General features: G+C 43.3%; 1 protein-coding gene across 1 annotated transcript in view; it reads right to left on the reverse strand.

Annotated features, from left to right (window-relative positions):
- Nucleotides 1–22,914, reverse strand: part of CUNH6orf106 (chromosome unknown C6orf106 homolog) — a 43,049-nt gene that overhangs the window by 10,215 nt on the left and 9,920 nt on the right. Inside the window, exons 2-4 of the mRNA XM_019546730.1 lie at nt 13,608–13,762; nt 8,739–8,936; nt 2,486–2,814 (exon numbers count right to left, since the gene is read on the reverse strand). Coding sequence (XP_019402275.1) covers nt 2,486–2,814; nt 8,739–8,936; nt 13,608–13,762 — 682 coding nt within the window. The remainder of the gene's footprint in view (nt 1–2,485; nt 2,815–8,738; nt 8,937–13,607; nt 13,763–22,914) is intronic.

Raw genomic sequence — 22,914 nt, forward strand, 5'->3', positions numbered from 1 at the left:
TTTTTGTACCAAGAATATTAGCGTTTCTGCAAGCAAACCTAAAACAAAAACACATAACTTGGCATATCAAGCACTGCTAGATAAAAAAGGACTAACAGAGGCTGGTATCTGTGTGTTGGTGAAAAGGAACAGCAATTACTGAGTACCTGAGGAAACTTTCATTACAGTTACACTGTAAGCAAAGTCCCTTACCTGCTCTCAGGCAAAAAGGTATCAAAAACCAGCTTTAAAAAATGGATGCGTGAAAGTAGCCAGCTAGACCACAAGAACACTAAAAAACGAGACTGACCGCTTCCTGAAACTAGATTAGAATGATTCACATCAGAAAAGACTAATGATCATGTTGCATTAGCCTAGATTATTAAGTTTAATATAATCATGGTTCAAGATACCATCCTCTTTTGTTTATCCAAGTTGTGGTTCAGCTCGTTATTGTTGTTACACCAAGGACCAAACATGCTGGTTGTCACTACATACCACAATTAGGCAATTAGAAAAAGATGGTTCTTAAAATGGTGCACCACATTTCTCCCAATACACTCTAATACTGCATTCCTAGGTTTCCGATACAGCTCGTCAAAACAAGTTGCCATTCTTACACTGATATAAATTGTGGGCCCCTTAATCATTAATGACTCAGTTGTGCTACCCTGTATGAAATGGTATAGTGGTTTTAATAGCTGGAAAGAGTCCAAGTGGGCCTCACGGGCCAATTTTAATACATCATGCTCCTGGAAGGAAGTTATTTCTGCCAAAAACCCCCAACTCATTTTTTTTTTTTTTTTTTTTTTTTTTAAATCAACCACTTTGCAGCTGGAAGTCTTAGAAATTATCCATGCACTCGATTAGAGATGCAAGTCAGGTAGACACAATCAAATCCAGCACCTGCAGTGTCCAGGCACTAAATCCCCAAGCTTAGCCAAAAGCTTGTCCTTAAGACTGGGATAACCATGTGTAATGTGACCTAAATTAGGACTGGATGCACTTTAACTGTGAAATGCTGACATATGCATCCAGCTTCTGACCTAAATAAGGAAACAGACCTTACCTGATTTTCATCTTAGTTCTTTTCATGTGATTGAAGCGCTTCTGAAAGGGCATTCAGTTACACAATCCTGGATGCCCTCTACTCAGGGCATGTAACAGAGACAATGGCAGTGTAGTTTCCCCCACAGTATGCCACCAATGTCCCTCAACTTTGTTATGGGGAATCATTTTGAGCTCTGCTTATTGCCCTGACTATGGGTAGTACACTGGTTCTTGGCTTTTCCTGTGCAGACAGAGCAGTGGGGTTTGTGAGGAGACCACTGTCCACTGAGACCCACCAAGCAATCATCATACGGTAACAGTTTTCAGTAACTATTAATCTGGGCTAGCTTTGCATTGGCAGGTTAAAGGTTTTCTGTGTCACTACAAATTCCCTCAAACACCCAGTTCCACCTTTTAAGGATCAAGGAACATCTTATCTTGAAGCTGGACCCAATAAGTCTCATATCATTGGTTTCAAGTGTATAACATGAAGAGGGCGATTGATGGGGTTTTTTGAACCAGTTGCATCCTACTTGCTTGCTGTAAGAAAGAAAGAGTCAGAAAAAAGAAGTGTGACCTCAGCACAAAGCAGTGTACTTAAGAATGGATTTGTGTGTATATCATCAGAGGCAGTTTATCCAGTTAGTTCACCTACAGCACTGCGGTTCCTAATATGAGGGCTTTATTAAATCATTCAGCAACCGAGTGTTATTGTCCTACATAGCCTGCTTAAAGTACAATAGGCATGTTTAAAGGATTTTAAAATCAACTAGTTTTGACACAGGACAGTACACACCTTGGCATGCTTCTGGTATTAACAAGATTCTGAAGTGTAAATAATAATCCTGCAATTCATTTTTCACACACAAGCAGCTATAAATAGTCAAAATATTACTCAGACTTATTAGCATCCATCAAGCAAACTTCTTAGGGCAATTAAAAGTAATGGCAATTTAAAAATCAACTACAATTCATAACAAGTGCAGAGAGACAGGAACAATCCTATAACTGACTATTCCTGAAACATGGCTCCAGGGACTCAAATGTTGAGCTGGGCATTTTTCTCCCTCTTCTGTTACAATGAAGAAATAATCTGGATGAAGCCTAGGATTTTATCATCATCTACAGTAGTCAGGAGCACTGCTGGAGAGAGACTGACTTCTGTGCACTGAGTGGCTGGCACGGGCTCCAACCACTGTTAGTTACAGCACCCAGACACGATATAGTTAACTTTGAGAAGGACTTTAGAAGAAGGTGGGTCTGGTAGAGTCTATTGGCTGCAAAGGGATTTTAATAACGTGAGGAGCTGGCAGAGTTATACAGTCTTAAATCAGAACCTTCTTTAGCAAGTCTGGCGGAGGCAGAAGGGAGGGCTTCGCAGTTTGCAACGAAGGACTATCACAGTACACACTATGGCCATCACCTACCCATTCTCCTGTTCTCCCAGGGCACCTACCTTACTGTACGTCACTACTGACAAGTTGTTCGAGTGACTGCTGGGGGAGAGATTTACAGAGTTTTGTGACAGTCCGTTCTGATCTTGTTCGATTTGGTCAGGAGCAGGCCCCCACGTGTTTTTGCCGATTGTGCCTAACTCGGAACCCCCAGGGTCTTTTAGGTTGTTGTCATCTGGTTGCCTGTTCTTCTGTGGTGAGGCGAACGGGTTAAAGTTTCCTTCTACCTTGCGATGTGGTTGTGTGTTGAACTCTGTTTCGAAGGATGACAGCTGCTGCGTTACTCCTAGAAGTCCTCCAACTTCCACACTGAGGATCACCCAGATGACATCTGGAAAAAGTGAAGGACACTTTGGTCAGCACTAGATACAATTTACAGGGAACAGAGATTCTTCTTCTGCTACTTGTACCACAAAATTCTGCCCTTGCACAGCAGCTTTCAGCCTAGGGGTGGCCAACCTGCAACGTGAGTGCCGCAAGTGGCCCAGACAACCTCTGCATAGCACGCAGCAGATCAGGGAGGAGATAGGCTGCACAGCAGGAGATAGGGCAGGAAGCATGAAGGCAGAGCAGAGCAGAACAGAAGGGGACTGAAGTGGCACTCCGGGACAGTGCAGGGCCAACCTTTCTGGCAGATGTGTCGCAGTTTCAGTCAATCATTTTAAAGGCTTAACTGTTGTCTGTCAAGCACTAACACCTCCAAGGCAGCAGCAAGTGCTCTTCTCACCAAACTCCTCAGCACAGCTGCCTAGCACTAAACAAACAACAAATCCCAGGAAGACACATTTCAGCTGGGTTCATACAAATCTGAAACAATAAGGGAGCATAAATGACTTGCCTAAGACCACACAGGACTGCCGAGGGAAAGACGCAAACAAAACCCAAGGGGCTCTACTCCCAGTCCTCTGCTCTTATGCAGCAAACCATGCCAGGGTCTGTTATACGAGTCATAACTTACTACTCGATAGTTCGGCGTAGCTGGGCTTATAATCATGCATTTCACCGACTTCCATTTCCAGCTCTAAATATTGGCAATAGGCTGACAAACTACCTTTGGCACCTCACCACATTTTCTCCTATTTCATGCAACATTATGGTGAAAACTGAAATAAAATGTTAGGAAACTATCAGTGGTCCCGTATAGGATGAAACCGTCCCCTGCACAAAGGTGCTATTATGCATTACCATAAAACTTCCGTTTATACCACTATACATACAGAATACCTGGTTTCTATCAATTAGCTTTCTGACTTGTACATTTACATTCTCAAAGTTGTAGTAGGAGCTTTTTGCATTAAAATGTCCTTGCTTGTCTTCTTTTAGAAGACAAACCAGCTACCTTATGGCATCTCAAAAATGAACCGATAAATGAACCTAGCATGATACATGTAGTTAAGCACCTGGTTTTCCTTCAGCTACTTGATCAGAGCATGTGAGCGAGCTCAAGCCGTGGTTCTCAACCTTTTTTGTACCAGGACCCATTTGTAAACATTGACGGCCAATCCCATTTAAATAGTTTAAGTAGAAAACAGCCCCCCCGGCCTTCCAGTGTCCCCCACCCGCAACCCCTCCAGTGTGTGGGGTTGGGGGTGGGTATGTGGGGCATAAGAGGCCCCCAAGCAGCCCCTTGCAGGCAAGAACTCTGTCAACCTGCCAGGGAAAAGCCACGGCTTCCCTACATTTTTCTCCTTTAAAGATTAATCCATTTTTAAAGGTTTGCTCACTACCCTTTCATACAGTCTTGCTACCCACTTTTGGACCATCACCCGTGGGCTGAGAAACGCTGGGCTAGACGAAGACGACAGCAGGCTTCTTTGCAATTCAGTTTGGTCATTAATGCTGCTTTTTACATTCAATCATACAGTTGGCAGGGTTTTAGCTGTGCTTAATTTACAAAACAATTAAAAAACGGGATTCACATATAGCACCTTGCCTTCCAATTTCCTAACTGGCCGTCTTAGTTGCGCATAACAAATGTATGGCTGGTTAAACACCCAAATACCCAGCTGATGTTCAAATCCCTCTAAGAAACAACAGTAAGGACTCCAAAAAGGCAGAGCCAATTAGACTAAACCCAGCCCAGTCCCATAATGCAATGACATTTACAGAAGACTCTTTCTGGCTCAGTAACAGTCAGCAGCGTTCAGCAAGGGGGCTTGGCAAGCGGGGAGGCAGTGCCATCTGCTGTTACAGTACAGCAACGAACTCCTCACCTTCTACCTGAGGACATCAATAGCATTTAGCGTGGCAACTCAGCAAATCTTCCATGTTGGTCGTAGCCGTGTAGGTCTAAGGACAGAGGCAGACCAGGTTCTTTGGGCAGATGCGGTCTCTTTCACTAGATTAACTAAAATAGTCGGAAAAAATTCTTCTTTGCAAGTTTTTGGGTACACACACTCTTCCTCCGCCTGAAGAAGAGGTGTTTGTACCCAAAAGCTTGCAAAGAAAAAGATTTTCCAACTATTTTCGTTGGTCTAATAAAAAGAGATCAGGTTTACCCAAAGAACCTTGTCTGCAACTCAGCAAAGGCCAGAGAGATTTCCTCCATGTTATTAGTTTCCTCCCCTGTTTAAAAGGGAACTGCTACATTTGGGTGTCTAAACAGCTTCTGATTATTCCCAGTCAAAAACCTGCTCAGACTGACAAGTGCTGCAAGTATTTGAAAAGAATCACTTGCTTTACCTTACCTGCCAAGCCCAGAGTTTAGCCATTTGACCTGAAACAACTGACGAAATCATTACTCCCTAGCACGGCTGCTCCTTCCCCGTCCTGCCGTAATTTCCCCGGTGCTTACATTGAAACTTGAAATAAGAACCCAAAAGGTCAGGGAAGGAGGAAGCAGTTTTTTCCCCTGCTAGCATTTGTTTTAAGGTGAGTAATTTCCCTAATTCTTCACATTGTTATGCTGCCCTTCAGAAGTTTCAAAGGGGGACAAAAGCCATGTCTCTGCTTCTCCAAATATCAAGGGAGAAGCTACATTTCATACATTATACACAGAAGCCGGGGCACTAATTAGTTAGGTTTCTTTTAAGTATCAACGATATTTCCTCTAAGTGTGCCAAACAGCCAGGCCTTCACAAAATTCACCGCAGACTTGATCTCCATCAAACAGGAATTACCGGATGATGATCTGTCCTGTGCCATTTTGCAATAGGACCAACTAGTATCCCTCACCCCTTTGGGCCTATTAATTTTAAACAAGAAGCATGCATTACCTAACCGGCTCAAGGTTCACCTATGGAAAAAATACAATGTGTCTTGAACATCCTGCTGCAATAGTATAAGGCAAAGGAGTTCCCACTAAAGAGCTGAAGGGAATGTGAAAGATTTTGTCACTAAGTTCCAAGGAACTTACAACTAAACATTAATCCTGAGGTTTATTATTTCCAGAGAAGTAACATCTTGATCTTTTCTGAAACACTCCTATGGGAAAGGAGATACGACTCATGAACTTTTAAATCACCTCAGCTTACGTCATTTCCCCTAGTACAGTAGACATAAGGCGGCATTTACTAGGGCTGTGCAAAACGGGCCCTATACGATTTGGATTCGGCCCGAATCGGGGACAGCGATTGGATTAGTTGATTGAACTTCTGGTCCACTTCCGGGTCTGCCAGGGAGCGCGTTGGGGGGCCCCACCATGCTCCCCCAACTCAGCGATTGTGTAAAAAGAGATTAAATTATCCAAACTAGATTTGAAAATATTGGTGTTCAGTGGCTTGGTGTCAGACGAATTCTGGGACTGACCACTTTAGACCAGCAAGAGCTGGGGAGCTTGTAAAACAGCACATTTTGTTCCGGGAATGAAGACAAGCATGTCACGTTGTTGTAAATGCATGCCTCCAGTCTACCTATGGGGACGTTTCACCATCTTGTACCATCTATACTTTTCCCAGAGCCTGATGAAAGGACTTTGATCCTGAAAGCTTGCAAAAAGGTCAATTTTCTTGCGATTTCCAAGTTGGACTAATAAAGGGTATCATTTTGGAACCAAGAGTTCTAGGATTTTGTATACCTCCAGTTAATACTCAAGTAGCTCCAGATGACTCGAGGAAGCCAGTTTGAGTCTTTGCCAGGCTCTGACAGGAGGATTCCTTTAATAATGGAGTAGGGAATACTATAGCATGGCAATTGTACTCCCTCGATGCTTAAAAACCTGAGAGGTAGTCACCACAAGCTACTCCACCCATTTCTAGAAGGACACCCCTAGTGAAAATAGCCAGCACCAACTCTAAAGGGGAAGAGATTATGTGAGTGGGGACCTGAATATTACCATCTATTAGAAGTCACCTGAAAGGAAGCTTCCTTTCCATGCCCTAGACTCGGAAATGACAAGGGGATGCTTTTACAAATAAAATTACTCCCACATTCCAAGCAGTAGCAATTTTATGACCAACTACACTTGTAGTTATGCAAGTTGTGAATAATCAAATCTCATGCTTCAGCGAGTCAGCTGATCATACCGAGAGATCAGGAAGAAATTCCACATATCCAAAGTATACAGCAATAAACCGATTATCCATTATGAGGGCGTCGTCTTTCCTCAGGACTAATACTCTGCTTCAAAAGATACCATTTGGCACAGCAAAACCTATGGTTTGAACTCAGCAACAAAAATACCAGACAGAGCAATAGAAGGGTTAAGGAAATTTAAAATCCTTTTGAACACTTCACTTCCAAATGAGCCTTGTAAATAAGAGTTGTGCACCTTTATACAGTCCTGCGACAAAGGCAACTGCAAGTTAAGCAGGCCTTCTGAACTGAAACCAAAATAGAGAAAGTTATAACTCATCCCTGCAATGACAGCACATCCTTTTCCTAAATATTTTTGAAAAGGCTTGTATCTGCTAACAGCTCTGTTCAAGAAGCACGGAGTTATGTGCATGAATAATTATTTTATCCCCTGGTGGTAATATTTCTCATTTGACCCCCATGTTGCCAGGGCACTCCAACCGCCAAAAAACCATGAAAGTCGTGTTAACAATATTCTTACTAGCCGTTAATGCCAATAAAGGTTAGCTTCAAGTCTCCAGGGAATGAAGTGTCCTGTGAACGATGCTAGTGGGTTATTTATTATTTAAATTCGGGTAGTGCTAAACTATCCCAGGGGCTAAATACTATGTCATATACTTTTCCAAAACTAGGTACATGAAGTTAGGGCTGATCTACACTGAATTTCTGCCGGGGTGACAAGCATGCGTACCCCCTGAGCGTGGTGGTACACCCCCTACTAAAAGGCACTGCCGGCGGCATCTGCGGGTGGTCACCAACAGTACTGGCAGTGTCTGTGGGAGCTCCCGCTTACTACCGCCACTGTGCCCCCCCGGCCATTGGGGGCACACGCCGTTCATGATTTTTACCATTATGACTAACTATGGTTTGGCTGGGATCTCACCCAGGGCTCGTACATTGATATCAGTGACTTGTACTGTAAAATAGTCTCCTTCCATGACGTGAAATTCTGTAACATAGAAGCACTTTTATAACAATAACATGGTGTGCACAGTATAGGGCTTGTATTTGCTTTAAATAAGCCATTACCAGGAAAGCAGTACACAACTTTCTAGCTTAAACAAGCCAAATTAGGCTCCAAAGTCCATATCTGGGTACTGAAAATAGGCAGCCTGGTTTTTCAATAGTACTCAGTACCAATCAGCTTTAAGTTTGAAAAGAAAACAACAAGGACCTCTACTAGACTGTAAGTCTCTCTCTCAGTGAAACTGGCAGAAGGTTCTTTGCTCCAATCTTTTAGAAATGCACTGGACAAAGCCCTGAACTGAAAAAAAAAAATTAGACAATAACCCTGAGCTAGCCTCAAAGGAACGCACGTAACAGATGGAAAAGATGCATCTAGTCACTCAGAAGTGGCAGGGCTGCGTCATCCTACTGTTCTACTTCTCATAGGAGCTAGTCGATCCAAATTTTACAGGCTTCAGAATGAACGGGATGGTCACTGGCTGACTGGGACAGTTCTGAAGTCAGCCCTGACAGAACACAAACCAAGGGCCTCCACAATCAAACGGCCATTGCTCTTCACACACTGCCAGAGGGTAACATTGTTCTGACAGCCGCTGCAATAAAGCACACAGGAATAAAATGTGCTCTCTCATCTGATCATCATTTGGATATCAGAAAAGCATCAGGGATGCAAGCAAGTATCTAAACAGCAGCGATAAAATAAGGAAGACTCCTACCTTGCATATTGTGGGAACATTACAAACCAGAGCCTGAACAGCAAGGAAAGGGATCACTTACCTCCATAATAGAGTCCTGTGGCGGTGCACATGCGCCACTGTCCCTGATACATTCCGGCTGCACTGGGGCTGCACATCTGAACGCTGACATCTGCAATCTCCTGGGGCTCTAGCGACCTGACCATCACCATGTTTACGTGGCCAAACTGGTCTCCCCCGACGTACTTTAGACAAACCCCTGGTGGCCACGCCTCTGTCCCTGGGTTTGAGCAGAAGATGGTGTTATGTGTGAGCGACGAAATAATTAAAGAAGCCTTGCATTATTTGCTTTGGAAGGACGATCAACTACAGATAAACAACGTTGTGCTGCCCTGCGAACAGTCAAGGAGACACCAAGCTGTGTAAGGCTACGGACAGAGGTAACTAACTCTGCGAAACAAAGGACCATGCATAGGCTATTATAACATAAGCTGTTACCACTGCATATTTCTGGAGTGGTACAAACTAACTAAACCACTTTGAATTTAACCCCAACTCACTGCAACAGTTTTGCTAGACTTGTATTCCCACAGGCAGGCACATATACAGTTATCACAACAGTTGATAGGGGAATCATTTGACCCCAGTACAATTGTTACATCTGTCTATATTCTAACAGACACCGGCTGAGTTGGGGTCCCACACAAACAGCCAGGGGTGACAGGAGAGGAGGAAGAGACCAGGTTTTCATTCAAAATATCACTGTTGCATCACGTGGCCAACTGAAAGGAAAAACGCACAGAACAATAAATCCTTTAAAAGCAGGAAACACGGTTACAGTTTAACAGAGGCAAACAGCCCTCGATATACTAGCGGGGCACCTGTGATGCCATTCTTGTCCATTTTAGCTACGTTGAAGACATGCTGCACTCATCTGGCCTAGTTTTTCCCCTCCACCTCTTCTCAGAACTTCAACAATGTTATTAATAGGAAACATTTTCCTCCTGGCAGTCTTGCTCCTTTCTCTGTTTGTTGGCAGCTTCAGGGGGAGCCAACAGTTTTGTACTTCCCATTTATGAACCCGAGAGTAATTTTCTGCATTGCTGTGTTTCTCCTTTCTGCTTCAAATTGCCTTCCCAGCCTTGTACATGTGTGGACTGAACTCCGAACACAATCTTGCAGAGATCCAAGTTTAGCCTGCAGTACCAGGGACTAACACTGCAGCATGAAGAGAAGGAAGAGAGTGTTCCTGGGGACAGCTGCAGCAGGGAAAACAGCAGCTTCAGGAAGGAGTCAGAGACAAGTGTGAGCAGACAAAGGGGGGGGGAAAAAAGTGTTTCTGAAACATCTGGCAGAGTCTGAAAGCATCTTCAGAAAAGGTTTCTGGGGCGCCACTGCTCTTCAAACCTTTTCTGATGATGTAATATGAACCAGACCGATTAAATTTGGTTTCTCGGCTGTTGGTAATGCATTCGCTATGGTTGAAAATGACAGAAGCACGTTACGGAAATCTGTGGCTGCAGAGCAGCATGGACTTATTGTAAGCCTATTCTGAGACAGTAACAGTACATTCCTGTAGTGGCCCAAGGACACCTTGACAGAGTGACACTGATAGCTGATCTACCAAAATAATCAGCTCTCTGGAGATGCTGCAGTAAGGACACAGCCGAAGTACCTGGTCCTGTAGGCAAGTCCCCGTTATTAGTGGGTTTGCAACACAGACTGAAAATCTTAAACAGAGGAAGCATCGAGGTGGGATATATGGAACGGGAGCAAGGCAGCGCTCCCTGGATTTTCTACAGTTAGAAAATAGCATATGGGGGCTGGGGAGGGACTAGTAAGTGAGGCTTCAGGCAGTTTAGCTGGACTTGCAATGTGGATTATGGGAGGCAGAGTGAAAAAACTTGTCTGAAAGGGTTAGCGGCCCAGCAACGTAGTTTGGCTTAAATAATTTATGTGGGGGTTTTTCTCAGTTTTAAAACCTTTAAATTTGCTAGGCGTCTAGAGTGCTGCAGCTAAGCACCACAGAATGACATAATCGTTGTTTCATTTTTATTTCAGTACATGCATCTCTTAGGAAGACGATAAATCGTAATAATCATCCTGTGGAGTTAGCCACAGCTGGGCACACAGTGGGAAAAGGAAATAAGTTGGTTGAAGTCCACTGCTTTTTAGGAAATAGTGCTACTATACAACCTGGTCTTTTAGTACACAAGGAAATGACAATATTGAAAGACCAGGTATTAACCTATACTAAGCAAAAGGGCCGAAAACCAGCTTATTCGTAAATAGTAGTGCGCATATACATTATGAAAGACATCTTCCGTAGAGTTCTAACAAATGACAACACAGTAGTTAAGTTGGGTTGCAACTAAAATGAGTTTTAACACTGCGGTCTGGACCCAAACTTTGTTGCAATCAAATTAAAAAAAAAAAAAGACAGACTTTAGCCCAGGTTGAAGCCAAAACAAAGCACGGTTTTGAAAGGAACCCACAAAAGCCATGGAAGTCTAAGCTCAAGCCTTCATCCCTCTACCCACATCTCTGACCAGACCAAAGGATTCTGAAGGGAAACATATTCTAAAGAATATTTTATTCATCTAGCTTAAAATAGGTATCCTTTTGAAAGTGTTTGGACTTTCTCTTTTATGAAGGTCCAGTAATTTGGGGGAAGGAAAAATATTCAAGAGGATGTGGGTGTAGAAACGGGGTTTATCAATCATAACTGTCCATAAGTTTGCCAATTATGTTTGCACATTACCATAATTATACTATATAAAAAATCTCTTTCCACCTTACATCAGCCACACAGGGAAGTTCAATGTGGTGCCTGAAACAGATGCTGAGCATAATATTACCTCTAACTGATAAAATGTCCATTTTCACGGTTTCTTATATCAAACGTTCAAACGATTCAGTTCAAATACTGATGTATTTTAATCCGGTTTTATGTTTAGCATATTGCTGTACACTGCCCAAGCACTGCAGTCATTTATAAACAGGATTAACATAGCTGTAGTTTACTCATGGAGATTACAGGACACGTATGAATCCTTGTTGTACTGTCATTCTTCTGCCAGAAGTAGCAAGCAAGTCAATCAAATTCAGATCCACAGGATAAATATACATATGATATCCTGTCACTGCAACACTTGAGGGTCAAGTATTTCTCTTTGCATCTAGGGATGGGAGTTTCCTTCCATAATTATATCCCAAAAGATTAAGGCTAAGCATTCATTTTGCCCGGCCTCATATGACAATTATTCTTTTGACTCACCTCATGCCGGAATGTTGCCTCCACAGACTTGCACTGCATACTACTCACTAAGGGCCCACATCAAGATTACTTCATTCCCTGTAAGTTCAATTTTAATGGACTTGCAGTGACACAGCCTTGTACAGAGAGTAATTTTGCCCAACTTTACATCATCTCTTCTCAGAACTGAATTACGGCATCACCTTTGCCGGCCATTTCAAGAAAACAGCCCTGCAGTGAAGAAATTACTTACGTAGAAACAAAAAACCTTTATAAGAGGTGGCTGTAACATATAGGCTGCTCATGAGGTGAGAAGTTTTAATAAAAGTCTTATTTTTCCAGCTGAAAAAACCTTTAAGGCTACACTGTTTCCATCTTCTTAATGAAAAAAAATAGAAACGACTTATTTTTAAGTCAGAGGAAAGATTGCAAGAAGTCCTGTCTGGAGTTTATATCCGAAAGACTAACTTCTTATGCACTTCTACTATAGAAGTTGCCAAATAAAAATGGAGACAGGAATTCCTGATTAAAGATCACTGACCACATATCTGCCTATAACAGAAATTTGGCTAACACTGGCTCCTGATAACCTGCTAATTTCAATGTCACGTAGCCTTCATGTCTGTTGACAAAACGGACATGAAGGATACAGGATCAGATCCTAAAGCACCACTCCCTACAGCCGTCTGGCTAACTCTGCTCATAGAGTGCCGTTTCAACAGAACAGACATCCCCATTAAATGCTTCCTAACTGCTATATTCTAATGAAAAAAAGAAAAAAACCTTTTTCACTAAAAGTAGAAAAAAACAAACCCTTTTAGAACCACTAAGTCAGTTTTATGTTTGGACTAAATTCGCACATTCTTTGGACTATAATTTTGTTGCAATATATATTTGCAATTAACACCCCCCCAATCCCCGAACTGTTAGGCTAGGCAACCGCCAAAGAGAAAAAATGACATCCCCTTGTATACAATGGTGCTACCAGGTCACTATGCTTATCCAGAACTCCAGAGAAATACAGACGAAATAATGGAAGTACAACAAGACACACCAATGCGGCTGACAGAATAGAAACCGTTAAAATGACCAAATATACATATGGGACATGAAAAAAAGAGGTTGCAAGGTCTTTTCAAACCATACAGCCACCATCTGGCTCTGTCCCCTGCTGTGATACCTCCAACATAATAGAACCCCCTTGGGAAGGGCAGAGAGGAGGGGAGAAGAGGAAAGAGCTCACAGAAACAGCACATGGACAGCAGGTATCACATTACATTTGCTTTTCTGGAAGGCTATCCTTTCTTTCTCTCCTATTTACAGCGTTGCATTGGAGACTCTCCAGCAAGTCCCAGCTGCCACAGGGAGTAAAGGAGAATTAGACAGAAGTCACAGCTCCTCACACATCAAAACAACATGTCTGGCCGAGTGAAAGGAAGTACCAACATCCAAAAAACGGAAAGATTTTCAAGACCACCGGGAAGTTAAGAACCTAATTCCCATTGATTTTTGATGGGAGTCAGGCTCCTAACTGGGTTTTGTCTTTGAAAACCTCCCCCTTAGCTATTGGCAGAAAATTACAGTTGTCAACAAGTTTTGGTCTCTGATAGTTACTTAAGGTTTTAAGTAACTAAATTGGTCTCTATGACACGTCCAACTCGGTTTAAAACATGAGGAAAGATGTTTCTCACGTACCTGTGTTTTGTATTCTCCATGTTTTTGTAAACTGGGTATCAGGAGGGATAGACTCTCCTTCTCCTATGGTGACGTCTTCAACAAAGGACATGGAGGGCACATTGATGTTTGGACTCTCGAAGTCGTAGTACGCTCCAATGGCTGCTTGCAAGTTCCTGGAAAGCAAAACAGAATGTAGCTGTAAGTACAGACCGGTTACTTCCTTGCGAGCTCCTTTTGGTTTATTTTAGCATAAAGGAGCCATCCTATCCACAGACACCACGAAAGTTGTGTCTTAAAGTAACCAGGTCTGTAACACAGCCTTTCACGTATGACATGTCATATACAGAACTGCAGGACTTCCCTTTGTTCACTGCTGACAGCACGCTCACCCCAATGTCAAGAAGTTCACAGTCCATTTCAGACGACAATGTTCTTAAGATAAGTCGCAGCAGACAACAGAAGTTTGCTGTGGTAGACATTTTAGGTCCTCCATGTTGTGGACTCCAAAAAAAATCATAACAGATGCTTAATAATTTAAGCCATGCAATCTTTAGAGTGGAAAAATGAATGGTCAAATGACGCAATGAATATTCCCAAGTCTTGACTTGTATGCCAAATTACACCATAACTTGTTTTGTAAACTGTATCTAGATCACTTAACCCTCCCCACATGACCCACCTAAAAAAGAGCTAAAACGTGGGTGATACTATAAGAATTCACAACAGAGTCTTCCAAAACTTTTAGAAGCAAGGCACAGTTATGATGGAGGTTAGATGAAGCCCTGTTAAAGCAGGTGAGTGAAATGGCCATTCAGATTCATTTAGAATAGAGGTGCACAGCTGTTATGGTTCCTTCTAGAGCCCAGCTGAAAGAGCAGGACCCATTACCAAAATACATGGTGAGCAAGACCAGCCAGAAGCTGAATTATTTCAGGTGGAGGCGCGTATCGGAGCAGGAGCATCTAGGTTATGGCAGTGAGAAAGCAAAAGCAGAATTCACAAAGGCAGGACACGCAGCACAACCCTGAGAGAAAGTGAAACCCTGAGACAGGTTTGAAACTGCAAACCAAACGCTTCCTGTCCGATTCCTACTCTTCAAGGAAACAGGCCTGTGGGCACACACTTAAGTTAGCTGAAGTGCCACCACGAACTATCCAGCTATGAATTTCTGCTCCTTATGAAAACCACCTGCAAATTGCCAAACACTGGCTAATAGTTGGGTCAAAAAAAGGTTCCGTCATGCCTGTCTAAAACTATCATGAAGCAGGACGGAGGGAACAGATAGCTTTGGTTCAGATCAGAACTGTCATACTTACCAAGCTGGCTCCTTGGGGGGACAGATCCAGACTTTGTGGGGGGGGGGGGGAGGAGGAGGAGTGTCATGACCTCAGGGGGTCAAGAGGAATTAATGCACCCATTCCTCAACCCCTGCCCCAACATGCTTTCCCCAATGGGTCTCAGTATCCGGGGTTTCAGCAGTCAGCCCTACCCCAAAATCCCAGTCCTTCTAAGAGCCCGGAAGGCTGAAGGACACAGCTTCAGAAACTGGATGTTTGACACCCATTTTAGATGCATCTGTTCCCACTTATGAATCAAGACATTTGTGGCTATACTATACCAATGGGGTTCCTATCAACGTCCAGCTGAACTCATGCAGAATACTGCTAATGAATTAGGCGGCACTGAAGGAACATTTTGTAGACAGATAAGGACGCCAAAGGTCACACGAGTTAAGGGGTTTTCTTATTGTTAGGTTTCACCTTAGTACACAACGGAACTTGATATTAATAGTCACTCTGCAAGATTTTCCCTGCGATACGTAGTTAACAATGAATTTTATACTACAATCCTTTATTCAACTCCAGGCATTTTCTGCTTATCAGTGACAGGGCTATATTTAAAACAGCCAGCTCAGTCAAATGCTACGGGAAGGGTGCATGTCACATTAGCCAATAAATGGAGACAAATGCTAGTTTTACGTCACCAGCCGCCTGTTGCTTATACACTGAACAAGATTTACATAACTTGCAGCGGGGCCGTGCCAAGAGGCTCCTGTTCACTCAACCGATTAACATGATGATCTAGATCTGGAGGTTAGTCTTCACTGAAATTTCTTCACCATGTTACACACTGATTCAACGTGAAAGATATTAGGATAACCAGACGCAGTACTGCCTACAGCCTTGCCTTTTCCACTCCACAAATACACCAAGGTTAACCTGCAGACATCCCAAGATGTCTGATCCCAGGGGCCTGATGCACAAGAGGCAGCAAAAATCCTCCATCTGCATTAAGACAAAGGACCCATCTTAAAGGGAAATTTCTGCAGTTCTTCTAAAGGCAGCCTGCAGCATTTTGTTCTGTCTGCTTGGCTGGTAAATATGCTTCAGGGGGTAGTGGGTTATTTGTGCACCTAGGCCTTCTGCCAATTCGCTTCCCCTCCCCGTGTCATATTTCATCAGCTCGCCTTGCCACTGGGAAATGATTCAGAATGTGCTGCAGCATTTAGTTAAAAACTAACCCAAGGAGAATGCAGGCTGAACAGCAGACTCACTGTCCCAGCGTGATCGGGTATCACAAACCCTCCTCCTACCTGCCCTGGCTCCATTCTGCTGAGCAAACAGTTCTAGGTTGTGTTTTTTTGTTTGATTCCCTTTTTCTGATGTTTCTCCTTGGGCTCTCCCAACGGAGAATTAAAGGAATTTTCCAGAACTGAAGAGAAATTGAAAGTAGCGGACTAGAAAGTGGCAGGAATCACAGTCAGGATGACAAAGCAAATTGCGAACTGAAGTTCATGCAGAAGAACGTTCTCGTTCCGACACAGAGAAACCTGCTGCAGGGCCATATGGCACCGCCCTGCTGCCACAGTGCCTGGTCCTTTGCAGTCATGTGCCTCACGGTTACACAAGCGGCAACAGAGATCGGACAGTAACACCTCCCTGTTGTCTTTGGCTCCTGGCAAAAACCAAGTCAGTTTTGCAGCATGATGTTGGGACAGCACGTCTTGCACTTGCAGATGGACCTGTACACTTCCTGCGCTCTCAGCAGCAACTGACAGTGGCATTACTAACTCCTCACACCCAATTCAGTATCAGAGGCTTTTACAGGCAAATGCATACTTAAGAAGCCAAAACAATACAGCCACAACCTCATTTCTATTCCTATATGTTTTTGCTGGCCTGAAGTTCGAGCCTGGCTAACCCCTCATCTTTGAATCTTCCTCAGCTCATGCTGTCCCCTTCACCTCCATTTTGCCAAGCCTGGCTATGTCACTCTCCTACAAACTCACTTTTCAACCATCTTCCCACAGCTTCTTCCTACATGATACAAGTCCCAACATAAATTAATAATAAAACCTGGCTGGAACTGTAAGGTGAATGTCCAACTTTGCCAATGTAATACATAGGACTGTGCTGTCATGGATGCTTGGCTAGCTGCATTTATCCTCTTTCTGGTTTGACTGTTTGGAGACAGCTCTTGTTGTAACAGCCAGCCTATTCAGACAGGAAACATCCCAAGAGTCAGGCCAACACAGAATATTCATGCATTAAAGTAAGTCACAAGCTTTGTGCCTTCCTCCCTGTACCAACTCCTTTGCCTGGCAAACCTTAGGCACATTCAAGCAATTTTAGTATACATTCTATAGGTTAAAAAAAAAAAGCAAGCCTCATTCTGTTCCAAACATGGACTGAGACAGAGGTAATGACTTGCTTAGGGCCAAACTGAGCAAAGAGCAAAGCAGGGAATGGAATATAAATGCCATACTTCATCCTGCTTTAACCATTAGGATCTGCTAGTCTCCCAATAGATTTGGTCTCTGCTACTGCCCTCAAATGACAAGACAAGTAATCTCCATAAACACAAAAGACAATATTGACAATATGTTTTGTGTAAAAATACATCTTTTTTTAAAGACAGATAGATAGATAGACGGTTGTGTGCGCGCACACATACACACACACCTTCTAGTCACTGATCATTGTCTCCCTAACCATCATAGGGACCCACACACCCGTTACAATACACGCACGTGTGGAAAGGTGCTCCCAGAAGTCCAGGACCCTCCTGATGTACAGGCACACAAACCTCAAGGTAGTAGAGAGACTGTGCTAAAATGGCTTTGAGTGAACTCCATTCCTAGTACCAAAAATCAGTAGCAGAGGATGGTGAGGATGCAGCCAAATCCACCTGGCAGAGGGACACCTGGCGTAGGATCTTTCAAGACCTCCCCCTGCACTGGGGAAATGGACAGTGACAGTGAAGAAAACACTGAGGCAACCAGATTAGAAGACAATATTGACAGATACTTCTTATAACTGAGACAGCTGGATGTGTGCGTTAGCTTTCTCAAGCCAGATAAAGGGAAAGCTGAATGGGAAACTGCAAACCATGTCACAACTATAGACTTCCAGCAACACTTCTGATCCAATTACCAAGTCAGCTCAGTATGGGGAATGGCCTTTTGTCTGTGGCTGTGTTGAGTACAAGGTGTGAATATGTAGGCAATGGTGTTTTCCCCACCACCACCTGAAAGAACCATTTGCTCATTAATACATTTTGTAATTTCTCACAAGGGCACAAGGAGAATTATGATGATATGAATAAAAGTTGCTTCTTTATCCGAAGCTTGCAAGTGTTAATGTTGGTTTGTAAAGTGCTTTGAAATCCTTTAATGAAAGTACTCTACACAAGGCAGAACAGAACACGTATCAGAATGCTGTTTAACATTAGTGATTCAACTGCATATTAGTTCAGCCACACAGTACATGCAAGTTTGGATATCCTTCTGACTACGGCCTTCCCTTATAGCCACCACAGCTGAAAAGCATTAAAAAGGTCAAGGATTGACACTTAAGAAAAACAAAGCCACTCAGTAAAGCACAGCCTCTTTGCTTCCCAGATACCCACATACCCCAGGCCACCACAGTCTTCAGATTTTGAATTGTATGCAGGTTGAAGTTTATGCTGAGCAGAAAGCACCCTCAAATGATGCCCTTGTTTCATCTGAGCTGAAATGGGAAATGCAAACTGATCAACAGACTGAGTCACTTAGTTTTGCGGGGCAGCTACAATGCAGAAGACTACAGAGTTGTCCTCTTCTCTTCTGGCAACGTTCTACATGGCCTCCCACTTTAACATGATGAAAGGGGAACGGTCTGAAAAATCAATACTCATAATCTGCATGTTCTCAATACTGATCATTTGGAAGAACGTTTGTCACAAAAAACAAGTAAACAACCCCCCTATGCCTCCCACATACACCAAATGGTGACGCAAGAATAAACTAAGAGCTACAGCACAGAGCATGAGCTGTTACAACAAATCAACCTAAAGAATTTATGCAAAAGAATTGAAGTAACAGAATGCCTGTGCTCTGCAAACTTTCATCTTCCTCCCCCAAAATATACTGGGAATGGCTTGAGGTCCAAACTAAACGTGTAAGACCAAGAAAGTGCTGTAAATGGACTAATTCTCCCTTCTCAGCACTGGAGCAGTATGTGGGGTAGGGACAAGTCTCCAGCGTATCTGTAAAAACTAAACACCCTTTCTGTCCTCCTGACATCCAGAATTTTCTCTGACTCAACTATGGGACGAATGGAGTTACTATATTGAGTCTACAGGCCCAGGAAGGAACCTCGGGCAGTTATCTTGCTAATTCTGAAGAAGCTGACACCTCAAAGAGATGCTTTTTGAGAAAATGTCAAGGATTAGAGAAGAAAGTGTATGTTCCCTTTTGGAATTTTTTAACGCTAACCAACCTTTTTAGCAAGGATAAGATAGGGTGGTCAGATGGAAAGCCTCAAGATGTTTTGAAACATGGATGCACTAATCCACCAGCAAGTGACTTGCAACACTATCAGAACCCATTTTTTGACACAAGTTACAAGGTACTTTCACTCTCGACTTCCCTTGCAAGAAATCAAGGCTATGGAAAGCAGTGACTTTTGGGAATGCAGATGATCTGGGAGACAGAAACATTGAGGCAAAGCTTTCAACTCAACTGTTTCACATTAAGGCTGAAAAGGAATAGCTGCCTGATTGTGACAGGAATTCACAAATGTCTAAAGCCAAAATGTTGTCATGTCTCCGGTGAACAGAACCTATTCCAAAATGCAAACTGGATTTTTTCAGAAGCAACAAAGAAATCTACACAAAACAGTTCAAAACTGCTCATTAGTAGCCCTGTTTAGGAGCAATACACATACTGTACTTTGTACTCTATTCATACAGAGACAACCCAAGGAAGGAGAAAGATGAGAACCTGCACCCCACTCCACCCCAAAGGAAAATCTCTGTAGTTACTACGGCACACCAAGCAGCTAACAGCAAGCCACAACTAATAGCGCGTCACTTTCCTTGAATGAAAACACTAATGAACTTGAGCACAGATTTCCCAGTATCACTCCAACTGTACTGGGTCAAGCATTTTATCTTGCCAAAGAATGGAAAGCAGAGTTAGTGACACAATCAATACTGTGACATTATTAAAAAGCATTATAACCCGCACAACCACCCTCAGCAGCTGAACTCTCCTAAGCAGGTGGTCAGAAGCTCTTAAGTCCGGGGCAAAGTATTTTGAGAATGTCTCAGTGGGAGTTGGTTACTGACTTGCTGCCATTAGAAATAGAAAACAGTTCTTTACAGCACAACAGACAAACCAAGGGTCACCAGGATGCAAACGTGCTGGTAACACTGGTAATTCTTCAATTAGAAACTGTCTCTATAATTGTCTGTATTAAAATAAAGAAGGATTAAGCTACAGAAACTGCCTGAGAACAAGTTCAGGCATGTATTGCAGCCCAGCTGAACTCAAATTATAGTGTCCATCCCCAATTCCTTCTGCTACATTTGTCTGCTTACATTTCCATTTCTTCCGCATACATTTTTCAGAGGTCTACAAAAATCTAGATAGATAGATATTCTCCAGCTAGGACTTTCATTTACCTTTTTCTACTAAAATGAGGGTGACTAAACTTTGTGATTTCTGACTGGAAGAAGGAAGAGCTTTATGGATAGTATTCCAATTAAAAGCTGCCTATGATAACACTTTTTCAACTGATTATTCAGTCCTATGTTTCATAATCTGTCTTTTATGCTCACTTGCTCTTTTTTTTTGTGGCAGTTTCAGTGGATGGGTGGACACCGCCACGGAGAGACTGCAAAATGTAATGTTTTTACGGTAAATTAAAAAAAAACAAAACACAATCCCAAAATATCTTCCACGCAAAGATATACTGAGGATGCCTTGGGGTCGAAACAAAATGTGTGAAACGGAAGTGCTGTAAATGGACTATTTCTCCAAAACCCAAAATAAAGGGCTAAAGTTCACATTTTTTCTTCTATAGACAAACCACGGCAGTGACCTTAATCACACTCCTTTGCAGCAACTATTGATAGAAAATACCAGTCTGCTGTGATACCTTGGTTCTGGCACATCAAGAGACAACGGGCCTATCACGGACAGAAGAGTGGCAATGTAGAAAAGACAGCAGCAAAACAGCAGCTTCCAAGTAAGTACATTCAGTTTAAACCCAAAAGATTTTTCCAAGGGCATCTGCAAGTTCAGCCAGGAATCTGGAAAAATTAAGCACTTGTCTTGCAACTTCAGGCACTGCTCAACAGAAATTCTTAAATTAGAACTTGCTCAGCAGCGTATTGACCTGGCCAGAGTCGAAAGAAAACACAGCTCGCTCATGAACAGTCACTGTTTATTGATTGTGTATTAAGAACTCAGCTCTGGTCAATATATTACCCCACGGAATGTGAAGACTGTAAATGTGAAAGCAGAGAAGTACAGTGACAAGGTGTTTGCTTTTCCACTGTCACTTCCCAAATGAAGCTCAGAAGAGCGGCTGACTAATGGAAACTATTGTCCAGGGTGCAAGGGAGAGGGAAGACTAACTTTCCAAATGCTGCCTTTGATTCCTTGCCTCCTACTCAGTGACACTAACATGACAATTAGATCAGCCCATCCTGAAAAAGCAAAAAGTTACTGTATTTCATAGTGTATAAATCGACGTTTGCAGCCAAAATATTTACCTTTAAATTTCCACCTCAACTTATACACCATATCAATACTTTTGACTCCCACCCCAACACTGGCCAAACCCCAGCCCAGCCCTGACCCAACCTTCTTCACTTACCGACAGCTTCCCTGTCGCTGGAGGACACAGGGCCTAGGCCAAGCCCGAGCACAGCCTGTGGGCCTTGCCATCACTATGGAGATGCTACTCAGCTGGGTACCAAGTCCAGCCCACCACTCACAGGCTCAGCACTCAGCTGGCGTGGCCCCATTCCCAGCAAGCGGCACCTCCTGGGCTGTGCCAACCGAGTGCCAAGCCTAGCGCTGCTTACAGGGGATGGGGGCAGGCTCAGCACCAGGCCGAGCGGTGTCTCCATGGTGACACCAAGGCCCACAGGCTTGGCTCGCAGGGGGTCGTGGCCCGTGGGCATTGCCGGCATCGTGGAGATCCTGCTCGGTCAGGCACTGAGCTGGGCCCTGGCCCCTGCGAGCAGTGCTAGGCTCAGCACTCTGCTGGTCTGGCCTAGGCTGCACCGCCTGCAGGGGATGGGATGCGCCAGCCAAGTGCTGAACCCAGCCCCAGCCCCTGTAAGCGGTGCTGCCTGGACTGTGCCAGCTGAGCACTGAGCCTGGCCCCGTTCCTTGCAAGCAGCGCTGCAGCATGTGTCCACACCCCAAGTGCCCGGCCCACAGTGAGGGTGCACAGGGGTGGGTATGAGTCAACACTGTATTTCTGATTCAAAAAGCTCAATTGACTTATACACCGGATCTACAGAACTCCTAACTTTTTGGATCAGAAATACAAGGTCAATTTGTACACCGTGTCAAGTTATACACCATTAAATACGGTAGTTAGCTGCTCTAAAAAAAGAGTATAGGTAGACAAAGTTCTTTGGGTAGATGTGATACCTTTTATTAGACCAACTAAACAGGTGGAAAAGATTGTTCTCTGCAAGCTTTCAAGCACAAACACCCTTCTTCAGGAGGAGCAGACAGGATGAAATTAGGAATTTACACTTGACTAGGAAAAGCCTCCTTCAAGGTATTAGATGACGGCCAAATACAATTAATTAATTTATTTATTTAGGGAAGTAGAAGTATCGCTGAGACAGAAACCAGATACAGAACTACCAGTAGAAACCCATGAACTTTTCTCAAGTTAAGCAACTGACCACCACAAATCCATATTTGTGACTGGATTTAAAAACAAAAATAAAAAACCCTCTCTCTGGCTAACCCAGCAACTGCATACACAGAGCATCACCTTTAGTAAGCGTGCATGCACAGACACTTTGTTTCCTT

This window comes from Crocodylus porosus, unplaced genomic scaffold (genome assembly GCF_001723895.1).
Source record: "Crocodylus porosus isolate Cpor-Errol unplaced genomic scaffold, CroPor_comp1, whole genome shotgun sequence".
NCBI classification, from domain to species: domain Eukaryota; kingdom Metazoa; phylum Chordata; order Crocodylia; family Crocodylidae; genus Crocodylus; species Crocodylus porosus.